This window comes from Colossoma macropomum, unplaced genomic scaffold (genome assembly GCF_904425465.1).
Source record: "Colossoma macropomum unplaced genomic scaffold, Colossoma_macropomum, whole genome shotgun sequence".
NCBI classification, from domain to species: Eukaryota; Metazoa; Chordata; class Actinopteri; order Characiformes; family Serrasalmidae; genus Colossoma; species Colossoma macropomum.
In genome coordinates, this window is record NW_023494803.1 from 30,611,096 (window position 1) to 30,623,924 (window position 12,829).

Consider the following 12,829-nt stretch of genomic DNA (forward strand, 5'->3'; position numbering starts at 1 on the left):
TGCTCATTAAACTGATTAAAAATTATGATCTCAGGGCTTCATAATGCCTGGAGAGATAAATGGAGCTGTTACTGTAATAGAAACCAAACTATTACTGCCTTAACATCACTGATAGCTTATCAGCTCATCCTTCTGAATTGGAAACAAGTTGGCCCATTTCTACAGACTAATTAGAAAGTTTGAAAAAGTTATAAAATTACAGGCAAAAGACTGTTTGCCAACCAATAATTAACACGCCTCTCAGCCAATCATAATCTCTCTAAATGCAACATTCTCCCTCAAGTGAAGAAAAGTTCCAACATAACTCATCAAAACAAGCCTGCAGTGAGAACTGCAGTGGTAGTAAATTAGTGATTAAGAGTGATTAAGCTAAGAGAGGTGAAAAGGTGGTACTTAGGACCATTTCGTTCAGATACACACTATCCTGATCACCTGAACGGTTTCATTTCTGAATGTGAAAAAGTTTTGGATGGGCTTATGTGAAAGACCTCACTCACTGCTCTGTGTGAAAACTATTAAGGTAAGGTAAACTTTATTTGGTTTACTGCATTTGCTAACACTTCTTTTAATATGAGGTCTAAAGATAAATAACATTGCAAAATGATGTCAAGATTAATTTTCTTAGATTTAGCATTAGCATTAGCTCATCTGAAGGGTCAGCCTCAGTTATTAAAACTTCCCCCTTATTAGACATGAAGATATCTAATGTTGTCGAAAGAAAGCTTCGTATCTCCAAAAAATAACTTTATAGGAAAAGGAAAAAACATACTTTACTTTCAATGCAAGTCAATGGAACCAGACTGTTTTCCAAGTCATTTCGGGCCGTTTCTTTTGGTCCATTCATCATGACATTTACACACAACGTTAAGAGCAACAGGCATTTTCAAATTATGTAAAAAAAAACTAAAAAGCGACAAAAATAGAGATACGAGGTTTCTTCTGACAGAATGATGAATAAAAATATGTAGTGTCATCAGCTACTAAACCCCTTAAAGGTGCAGTGTGTAAGATTTAGGGGGATCTATTAGCATAAATGCAAATTTACAAAACCATGCTGTCGGTAGTATCAGTAATCACATGTAACTATGAATCGTGTTGTTGTTAGCTTAGAATGAGCCCTTCATGACTACATAAGAAGCGGGTCCTCTTCCAACACAGGCTGCCATGTTGTGCCGCCGTGCTTCTACAGTAGGCCAGAATGGACAAACCAAATACTGGCTCTAAAGAGCACCTTTTACATTTTTATGTTGAAGCCACAGCATGAATATGGTGGTGCTCAAGCATTGGTTGTAAAAACAGAAAGAAGAAGAATAAGCAGTTGCTGTCAGTGCTGGCTGACCGTTTTGAGAACCCAAATTTTGACAAATGAAGGATCGTACTTGTTATTTAGCACAAGAAAAAGCAAGGGAGGGCGAATCCTCGTCATCAAAGAAGCAAAAACATGACGGCCACCGTAGGTTCTACTATAGCTTGGAAAGGGAGGAGTGAGGAAGGGGTATTCAGTTGGTTGACATTTTGTATTTTTTCTGAACATGTTCCTGCTGCTGGGCTGTTTCATCTGTTTCAAGATGTTTCATACAGCTGCCTCATGATGAGGAGAGGGCCCTGCAACAGTGACTTATTGGAGTTCCTGTGACCGAGGGCTAAGGTTCATGGTGTAGGAGGGGATGAATTGGAGCACAGGGAACCCCACTTGCTGAGACTGCATTAGCGTTGCTGATCATGTGGATGTCAACAATGTCACAAGCTTGAAAAACGAACTAGAATTGCAGTCCAAAACAAACACTGGTTTAGTAGCGCAGTGCAGAGTCGACTACCTCAGTCAACTGGCCAGCAGATGGCAAGACACTCCATGATTTTCTTTGGTCTCTTTATAGGTACTAGCATTGAATTTTCCATTAGCCCAGCCCAAAATGTGAGCTGTTTCAGTTTTCTGCTCCTACATTGAGTCCATATGTGAATTTTGTTCTTCTAATTAATACTAATACCTCTCTGTTTGATTCATAATCTCTTTACTGCCTTTGCATGTTTTATACTGTGAAATGTTAGACAGTCAGAAGAAGAGTAAACTTTTCTCATCCTCAAAGTTGTATCTAAAATTTTGAACATCATCAGAAAAGAGTGGAAGCTGATTTGAAATCTTTGTGAGATTTGAACTGACATTTCACTTCATTAATGAAATAATTAACTTGATTGGAATAAACCTAGTTTAACTGCTTGTTGCCACACAAAGTACATATTTTGGGTAGAACGACAAAATACTTTTATGGTGCATTTTCTCAGTCCAGTGTATGACATCAGTGTTCCTCTATGTGGCAGTCTTTCCACTCCAGTGTGACTCAGAGACTGACTCTCTGGGCTCCTCCTGCAGGCCTCTCCTCATCCACAGCCCCCATTTCACTTTCCTGCGCTGTGTCTCACTCACTGTTTACACTGTAATTAAAACACGGCCTATAAAAGGCAATGGCTGTGTTGCCAGACGCTGCGGAGGGGGTCAGAGCAGCAGGGAGAGAGGTTATAAATCGCTTTGATGCAGTCCAAGGCTGCAGCCCGCATTCTTGAGCTGAAGCCGGTCCTGCACTGGAGCAGCCAACAGTCCCGATGATTCATGCTGTACTGTCCCGTCTGAGAAGGCCTGCTAATGTAGTCCTGTGTAGGCGAGAGAGCAGTTAATGGACCAACAAGCGATAAAGAAATGCTTTTCTAAGAAATGTTCAATACATTTCTTATTCACTTCAGTAGTCAAAGCTGTTCTATTTTACTTTTTTCTGAAATTTAATTCATTAGAACAGTGTTGTGTGTTTTAGTGTCCTTTACATTGGCCTTCTTATACCTTAAATGAATGTTGAGGATAGATGGTAATTATTTTCACACAGCAGTTTAAGCAGTTTTGACTGAGTTGCAATCAGTTTTATTGGGCCATGGCCTGCACATGAGCTCTATGTTTTTTGCATTTTAAATTAATTTTGTATTCTTCATTATTATTGTTATTATTATTATTATTATTATTATCATTATTATTATTATTTAAATCATTTCAAATTAACCACATATTACTTTGGACTGCTGCAGTAGGATGTAGCACAATTTTTTTTCAGATTTGGTGTGCCTGAGAGAAATAAGAGAGAAAAATGGACATACAAGGACAAGAAGATAACAGGAATTGTTCATTACCCACATAAGGCTTAGGAAAGAACACAGTGTACAGGTTTGGTTACATATAACCAGTTTCAATTTTTTTTCTTCATTATTTTTTCTTTTTTTCTTCTTCTTTTTTTTTTTAAACATAGCCCTAATTATTACTCCTGTGTAATGAATAAAACAAGTTAATCTTCACTGATAACAACAATATAGCCCACAGCTACTCTCCAGTTATGCTAATCCAGTGCTAACTACACCAGCAGGTTGTATTTCAGATGATTAATTGTGTGTAAATCCTAAAAAGAACAGTGTTGTTTTCCTCCTGCTCATAGTAGAGCAACACTAGCATTATTTCCATAAAAGGTAGTCTATTATAGTGGTCAATAAATGCTGCTTCATAGGCCAGTGCAGTATCCCATGAACTGTTGACTTTGGACCTCTTACAGAGTAAACGCAGGATAAAACATGATAAAAGGTGATTATAAACAAAATATGGAAACATAATTTAAAACACTGGCAAATTAGGAGAGGAACGACAATAAGAGATATTATAAAACTCTTCAGAGAAGACTAGCCTACAGTGCGAAGATGCTAAGTGAGGAGGGGGTGAGGGGAAGTGAGCGCAGCGTTAGAAAGGAAAAGTGGGATTGGAGCACGGAGTGACGTTATGGTGGAGAGAGGGGGGGAGAGAGCGAGCGAGGGAGAGAGAGAGAGACAGAGAGAGAAAGAGTGAGAAAGGGAGAGACAGGGAGAGAGAGAGAGAGAGAGAGGGACGGCCGCTGGACTCCATTAGCTTAAACCCTCAGGAGGTCTTAGTTTTGAGGGACTTTAGCTGGACCAATCCTTTTGGAAATTTTCTCCATGATAGAATTGAACACATGATTTAAAGAAGAGAAACAAAGAAGGAAGAGAAGAAAGAGAAAAGTGTTCAGTTCTCGTAACGTTGGAAGTTGAAGTGGCACTTGTGGATTTGGTTTAGCGTGCTGGTGAAGGTGAGTGGAGCGTCATTGTAGCTTAAATATTTGTGTCGTTTTCAGAAGCGCAGGGCTCGTTCACTGAGCTCTGACCGGAGATATAACGTTACATAGAAAAATATAAGTATCTCTTCCTCCGGTTTCTCACTCTTTATGGTCAGTGAGTTAAATATAACTTCAAAAACGCTGTTTCTGTTGTGGGGACAAACCCGCTTGCTGTTCCCGCTGAGCGGACTTTTCATGAGGAGTTCAGTGTGGAGCTGCTTACGCAATCAACCATCTTCCTCAGTTTAGCTTTACCGTTAGTTACATATCAGGTCAGGCCTCGCAGGTGAACAGGCCCTGGACACGTTTAGCACTTTTCTACCGACCTTTGTTTCGTTACCCCGTCTGTCCTTTCGTTCTTTTTCATTTGTCAGTCATGGACCAGTTTTACTTTGTCGGGTCTTCGTATTCATACAAAACTAACGCAGCTAGTCTAGAAGGGTGTATCAGTCACTCGTAGCACTGTTTCAGCTTTATTTGTCTTTGTTTATGAACACCGAACGTTACAGTGTCACTGTCGAGAGCTTCAATGTAAAAGCCCTTCGCTCACTAGCTGAGGTACAGCAGTATAAAACTAGCTATGTTAGTCAGCTTTAACTTAAAAAAAAGTGTTGTTACTTCAGCGAAACGAGGACCCCAGTCAGAGCTCAAGTGCTGTGTTCCCTACAGAGCTGCAGTGGAGCTTAATACATCCAGCATCTATCAGCTTGGGAGCTGAACTAAAACGGAAGGGACTGATAGGCATTTTTCTCTTCTCTATTTGGGATCCTTTTGGTGGCAGTCATGACTTTTGTCCTCCACGGATCCGTAGCTATATTGTCATTCATACTGTATTTGTGTTGATATTTTCTTATTGAGGCTGAACTAAAATGCTAAAGCTTGAAAGTGAGGTGGAACCAAAGCAGTCCAGGGTATTCCTTAAGCTAAGACCAGATTTATTTTTTGATTAGGATGATCTTACTGTCAGGAACAGATCCTAGATCAGCACTGCTGCACCTACTCTGAAAAGCTTGATGAAGACAGGCCTAAGTGCTGCCACCAATGCTACATAATGGAAAAAGAATAGCTAAATATGAAAGACTAAAATAGATCTGAGGAATTAATTTCTTTACAGCTGTACTAATACATTTATTATGGCTATTATCATTTGAAAATGGTCAAATGTGCAATCCAGTGTTGCTGTAGCACGTCTGCTCCAAAGACTTTTGCCACCAACAGGACAGAATTAAAAAAAAGACCTAAATATGAAGGTTTCATGTGTAACTAAGCAAAAGAAAAAACATTGATTTCCTTACAAATATGCTGTGTCATAACTGCTATCATTTGAAAGTACAAATCAGCCATGATGTTACTGTAGCTCCTCTGTTCAGAAGCTTTTTGCCAACTGAAACATGACTTGGTTTCTAATATGAAACACTGATTACAGTCTGTTTTGAAAGGATGGCGCTGGATGGTATACGGATGCCCGATGGCTGCTATGCCGATGGGACTTGGGAACTGAAGATGCATGTGACTGACCTCAACAAGGACGTGTCTTTGAGAGTCACCGGTGAAATTCATATCGGCGGAGTAATGCTGAAGCTTGTCGAGAAACTTGGTAAGCACTCTCGCCCCCCCCCGCCCAAAGCTGCTGTTGATTATCAGTCAGTAATGTAGCTAGTTTGTTGTGAAACACTCTCTGCCTTATAGCACAGTTAATCAGCGTGAACCTGGAGCTGTGCTTCATGGCTGTTCATTCACAGTTCAAGGAGTAGAAGACACATTACTGAAGCTTCTTCTATCCTATTCTGCATGGCGGTGTGTTAGCCATTGTATGTGAGACCCTATGGATGTTGTGATCAGCAGTTCTGTACATTAAAGGCCACGTTTCTTATTGTGCAATGTTGTAGGCCTGTGCTGGTGCCTTATTTTGTGTCCTCTGTGATTAAAAACTGAGCATAATTGAGGCCTTTATTCCTTGTGGTCCTCTAGTGAGGCTTGGCTCATATGGAGAGCTGTATATTGCAGAATAGGCAACTCTTGGCCCATAAAACTGTAGTCGCTTTGTCAGTGAGTAATTTTGTAGTTCTTGACAAACTTGTATAACCTGTTGATAGAATATTGTAAAAGAATAAAAAAAAAAGAAACAAGCAGACCAGAGTTTTGACACCCTTCTGCAGTAACAATGCCATTTTAATATTGAGAAGGTTAGTGAAGTATTGAATGGTTGATTGTGCTATTAATATGATAGTTACATATTTCCAGATGGATTGTTGTTTGAATTTTTCATCTGTGGACTTTCCTGTTGTTTGGCAAAGCACACTTTGACCCTGGTATTGAGTTTAACTTGTCTAGAGAAAAACTTAGTTACACTGGTCCGTAGTTCAGTGTATGTTATAGCCTTCAAGATACCTTCTGTACATGCCTTTTCAGCCACAGGATGTTTCCTTGAACTTGTGAACCAACCCCCAGTAAAGTTGTATATCAGAGAGGGTATGCTGGACCAGAACCCATGGCAATTATTAACCCTTAAGAGGAAGCCCTTCAGAAGTCTGTAAGCTCTTGACTGTATGCATAAAAGTACAGTCCACTACTCCTGAGTCGGCAGCTCCAAGTAAAACCTGTTTATTTTCCTCTTTACTATTTTTAACTACAAAGAAAAGCAGTGACCTCTGGGACATTCCTCTACTACTGATGTGACACATTTGATGCCAAACCTTGATAAGATAAAGTAGTCTTAGCCAAGTTCACACATGGTTGTAACAAATGTGGAAAAAGAATGAATACGTAGATGACCACTATGCTGTAGTGACGTATCTGTACATTTTTAGGATCTTTGAAATTGCTTTTTGCTTATGCACTGTAGCCAGAGTAATGTGGGCCTAGATTGGGGTAGAAGTTGACAAATAGAAATTGAAAGTATCTTTGGCTCATTATGGAGTTCATGCAGCTTCTTTGAGGAAACAAACTGTTACAGTGCAAGGACACTATGGTCATGCACAAGAGGGTTCACTGACCCAATAAGGCTCTTATGATTTAGCAGGCTAGTTTGTAGTAGAAAGTCCTTTGTCTGCTCCCAGAGCTTTCAGCTACTGACCTTGTTTTAATCTCTCCCTTCCCCCTCTGTGACATTGCACATATAAGAACAGGCACCTCTAAATTGTTCTCAAGTGATTGCTGTCACGTGTTCTTCTGGACTCTGTGATAGGTGGAAAGTGGTCAGGTGACTTTTGTCAGGTGACTTTCTTTTGTTATGGGTCTCTTCATGCCCTTGTGAGATTGCTTTTAGAAGTTTGTCCAGCCTGCTGGTGTTTGATGAGACACACATAGCAGCAAACACGTATGGCATGTACGCTGTCTGACCGTCACATTCTGTGTCACTGAATGTCCTTCAAACTATTAAGGACTGAACTAGCCCACAGTTTTACTATACTGTGGTATAACTTTTTTGGGTCATGCAAGCATGTTCACTATCATGCTGCAGAATGAGTGATGTCATGTTAGTATCTGCAGATATTTGCTTTAAAAAATATTGATCATTAGAGAGATGTTTAGATTTGACTGATATTTCAAACCAGCATTAGATGATTAGTATTTAGCTTATTTTCAGCAGATAACAGCAGATCATTTAGGCATTGCTGAGCTGCTATGCCAAAACATCTGTATTTTATTCATTTTACCACACTTGTAACCTTTTTATAAGTAATTGTTTTGTTTCTCTGTAATACTAATCCAGGTGGATCTAGTGGCAGTTTCTACATTTTATAATTCTTCGTTGTCCAATGTGGAAAAGTAAAAAGGATAAAAAATAGAGATGCATCATTTGAACACGGCAGCTGCACATTGTGTGAAAATTTCAGACTGAATGGACCAACAGAAATGCTGGAAAATTGCTTGGAATAAAATCTCTCTATATTAACTTATACTAAAAGTAAAGAAAGTTTTTGCCCTCTCTTGTAAAATTATCATTTTGTAGATACTTTTTGAGGCAATGTATGTATACATGGAAAAATATTTAATATTGGCATCAGCCCACAATTCCCATATCAGTGCATTCTTAATTTTTAGTTTAAATGATAGTGGTGCATATTGTAGATTGTATCGACAGTGACATTCTGTTCCATAAGATAGTATGTTCTTGTGTTCATACTGTGTAAGCCTCCCTTTGTAGACATTTCAAGAGAAGAAAATGCAACAAAACAATGCGTTTAGAACAAGCTATGACAGATTTGACATACTCTCATTGAGTTCCGTTACAGTTATAGAATGGGCACATTAATTTTATTCATTTAAAATTAAATATTATCTGGTAATGTGATACTGTGATATTACAGTATTGAATTTTATCAGTATCACCCAGCATCTACTCGCATGCATCCTGTGCTAGTTCTCTGAGTTTTACCTCTGAAAGTCTTAATGGATTAAAATGTGAACGCCAGGAAAGTGCTTTATTGATTATGCTGGTGATTTCTGCAAGATCTTTTCTAGAGAGCGCTTTTTTTAACATTTAATGATCAGAAACATCAATCACCTGCAGTACCATGTGTAATTCAAACATTTCCATCCTCAGTTCCAGCTGTTCTGCCACAGTGTATAGTCTGTTAGTGGCTTTGTCTTTGATATGCAGTCTATTGCATGACTTTGGCTTATGTTTTATGAATTGATTCGTCCTCTGAGGCAGGGTCCCCTTTGAACACATGCAGCTGAAATCCCCAGAATACTGAAGAGTGAACTGAGACATCATAAAAAGGAGCTGGGCACATTTTGTGCACTCAGTGTGAATATCTATTACTGGGTGAATCTGCAGTGTGTCTGTGACTGAGTAGTCTCCTCTTGTGAGATGGGTAAGAATGCGTGATCATGATGTGTGGGGAAATTGGCCTAGTAGGTTTGATTTGAATAAGAAAAGGGCACTTGTTTGTGAAATAATAGAGAGATTAGAATGACATCAGAGAAAGAACAGAAGAAGGGAGGCATTTATTAGAGCCTGCTTTTTGAGCCTTTTGCTGTTGAGTCAGCTGCAGTTTGTTCTGACTGTTTGCCAAGGTTTTATTAGCAAGAAAGGCAAGTAATGTGAATATGGTTGGGGTGGGTTAATCTGTTAACCCTCTGTGTGTGTTGTGTTGAACATATAGACAGAGATCTATTGGGGGGAAGGTTTTTTTTGGGAGGGGGTTAGGCCCCCCTCTGTGACGTGGGATGCTCTAATAGAATTCCATAAAAGTCTTCTGTTGAACAGGAAATGACTTCCAGAGTTTGGCATGTTCCCTGGACGCTGCCGTCATCACAGTATTTTCTGCTGCCTGCTCAGGCCTCAGGTTCTCTCCAGTTTTTGGCTTGTCGTGAACTGCTCCTTTTTTAGACCTCAGTGCTATTTTTCCAAATGTTGAGTAATTGTTGTCTTTTACGAACTGACCAGTAATAAAATCTAGTCCTGTGGGTAAATGTGGCTGCCCAAAGAGTTCAGCAAGCAGAAAGAACAGTAACTTATTAAAAACTCCAGCCACTGACTAGCGTAGGCTACTTGTGTGTAATTTACTTTGGCGTGCTCATATCTCTGAAATTTTGTAGTGAGGGTAAGATGGCCCACCGTTGACAATGGAGCAGGGGCTTTTCAAGGAAATGGACGTCATTTAGCTCAGGATGTAACAGTTCCTGTGTAATTTTTTTTTTGTTGACTTCCATGCGTTAGGGGGTTTTGGAGCCTGTATGCCTTCCCGGAATTCTTTCTAGTTTTAACGTACATTTACGGGATGATAGTGGGAAAACTGGGGGTGTCTTGTTTTACAGTGAGCAAGAAACTGAATTGAAAGAAGGATGTGATTCATTTTGCCAGATTTTCATGATGCTCATGTCTCTCTTTGTTCTTGAATGATTCATGTCTTTTAATTTATTTTCAGGTTATGTGTGTCCTTCATTGTCACTAGGATGTGGTTCTTTTAGGGGATGTATATGGCGGAGTGATACTGCTGCGTCTTCAGGACGCTCTAATCTATTATACAGGAAGTAGTTAGGCTAAGTAGGAGCCCTTCCCACTGCAGAGCTTTCCTGTTGCACTGATCAAATCCGGCTGTGATTTAGCATTTCCCTGCAGCTCTGTGGCTTACTCGCTCAGACCGAACCCTTCTGCCTGTAAAAACAATAACATGCCTACTTTCTGTGCAGTTAGCTTTATTACAAATTGTGGCCTAAAATTCAAGAGCAGATGTGTTGAAGGACTTTAAATTCCTAAAATGTCTGATATTTCTTGGCCTTATTCTCTAACTAATTATCATCGCTTTTTCTAGGTTTTATTACCAGTTCCAGTTTCCCATTAAGCTGCGGAGTTTGATGTTTACACAGTTGTTTGCAATAATGGCCAATCGGACTTGCAAATGACAGACCGTGGCCTGTCGCAGCCTCTGCCTTTTTGCAGGACTCCCCTGCTGGACGTCTCCACCCAAAATGAAACCTCCTACCTTTTCTCTTCAGCAGGCAAAGCTCCAAAGGAGAAGCTTGATGATGACAATCATATTTGTCAGACACATTAGAAAGAAAGATAGCTATCTGCGGATTTCCTTTATCTGACTCACCTTTATTCTACCTTCTGGCATCGATCTGTAACTATGATATAACATGTAATGCCATTGTAAGACTGCAGCCCTGGCATATAAGTGTATCAATAATAAAATGCCCTTAAGGGTGAAAAACTAAAATGTTACTGCAGAAACCAAACCTGCTGCAGACTGAGTGAAAGTTCTGTAGTCTTGGACAGATATACATGGATATGCTGCTGTGTACTTGGTCTGGTGAAAAATGTACACCGTGGACTAGTGACTTTTTTTGATTGCTTGTTATTATGTGATAAGTTACAGTTGCAATATCTCACAGCAGATGTAAGAGTAAAGAAATATGAGGTATAGCAGAGCTGCTGTACGAATGGTAATTGCTAGACTGCTTAATCAGAAAGAATGTCTCTACATTCTGCAGTGCTGTGACACGTGCAATGAATTAGAATAGTCATCTTTGAATTGTTAGTCAGATCTGTTTAATGTGTTTCAGTTGTGAATATTTTGTAGAAAGAACATTTTAAAACCCATGAAATGGGTTCATTGAGATCATGAAATCTGTGAGGTGGACTTTTTAGTCCTTGTTTGCACCAGCGTATCCCTGTAGATATCTCGGGTTGCAGTGTCCATGAACACCCCTCAAATGTAGACCGGTATCTGGGGAAAGCCTGGCAGACTGAACTCATTTTGGGATGGCTGATCCTCCTGGATCCAACTGGCTCCCCGGCTAATCTCCAGGCTGCAGTGCATGGAGTTTGGACCTGTGCTGTACCTCCAGAGGAGCTTTAAGCTTAACCAGAAGCAGTGTTCTTCCCTCTGGTGTGTGCTCTGTTTTTATTCCTGCTTGATCAGGTTAAGGGAATTATTACACGTGCCCTCAGGGAGTTTTGAGTGTCTCAAAACAAGATCAGAGGGACCATTATTGATCAAGCGTGCTCTTTAGATGACCATGACCCCCGGTATCCTTTATCACCTGTCCTTGAGGAAGAGCTGAGGAAGGAGATGGCTTGGGTTTTTTTTTTTTAAAAAATCATTGTATTGTGTTTTTCAGACTGAGGTATTACACAGGGTTTGGGCCATTCTCAAGATCAGCGTTTGAGAAATTGATTTTGGCTTTTGCTGGATCATGAAAATTTAATATTAGGCTGACTAATACTTCATGTCTCAGTGTAGTGGCTATTGGTGGTGTGCTGACTACAGAGAACCCGAATGCATTGTCAAAGTTGTAGAGTAGCTCATGACCTTCTCTGATTGTATACCCTCAGTAGGATGTTAGCTTTGTGTTTAGGACTAACCATGTGTGAAGGAGGCTTGTATGTGGAGGAGATGGAACTTGATCTTCTGTGTATCTACTGATGTTTTGGCCCGCAGAGTGAAAGTGTCTCTTGAGAGATCCATTTCGCTTCTGTAGCCTTATGTAGCCATGGGCAAGAAATTTGACTTGTCTGGAAAGTTTTAGCTAATCTGAAGTAACAGGAGTAACTCTGGCCCAGATACTTGGCAGTTGTGGTTATCATTTTTTGTGTGCTTTTCCAGATTTTGCATACCTGACTTTGTAGATATTAAAGATATTAAGGATGATGGACATGAGATTTGGATTTGTGTGTTCAAAATGAATGTTAGACCTGTTAATTTCTGGTTTGTCATTCTTTATCTTGGTATTTTTTCAGAAATAATTCAGTGCCTCTGCTTGTGTCTTTGGTCAGACCTGTATGATATAAATAGCATGCGGTGGATGTGATTGTTGTAACACCTATATGTAGGGCTGGCACAGATAATTCAAATACTTGAGTATTTGTTTGTTACATTGGTATTTATCTCTCTATTTAGTAATCTGAAGGCAGAGACATTTAGATTAAATGTATGGAATATATGGAATATGGCACATTTGTGCCCGGCGTCCATGTCACCTCGCCTCAGAGTGCAGTGGGATGGGCAATTAGAAAAATGCTCACCGCAAAATTTGCAATAAGGGACAACAGGTTCAGTGAAATACCTCAAGTATTTAAGTATAATGATCCTTATGTGTGTACTGCCATGAGTCCACTCTCAGTCATGTCACTGCATCAGGTGGGAATATTGGTTCTTTTTTCCCTTTTTTTTCTTTTCTAATGAAACAGAAATAGCGATTGGTATATAAAG

General features: G+C 39.7%; 1 protein-coding gene across 5 annotated transcripts in view; it reads left to right on the plus strand.

Moving 5' to 3' along the window:
* The first annotated feature begins 3,843 nt into the window (after nt 1-3,843).
* Nucleotides 3,844-12,829, plus strand: part of fermt2 (fermitin family member 2) — a 45,627-nt gene continuing 36,641 nt past the window's right edge. For 2 of the 5 annotated variants that reach the window (XM_036593923.1, XM_036593925.1), the window contains exons 1-2: nt 3,844-4,133; nt 5,600-5,757. In XM_036593923.1, the coding sequence (XP_036449816.1) occupies nt 5,601-5,757 (157 nt within the window). In that variant the 5' untranslated portion in view covers nt 3,844-4,133; nt 5,600. Of the gene's footprint in view, nt 4,134-5,586; nt 5,758-12,829 lie in introns of all 5 variants that reach the window. The other 3 variants (XM_036593926.1, XM_036593927.1, XM_036593924.1) reach the window with 2 other exon arrangements.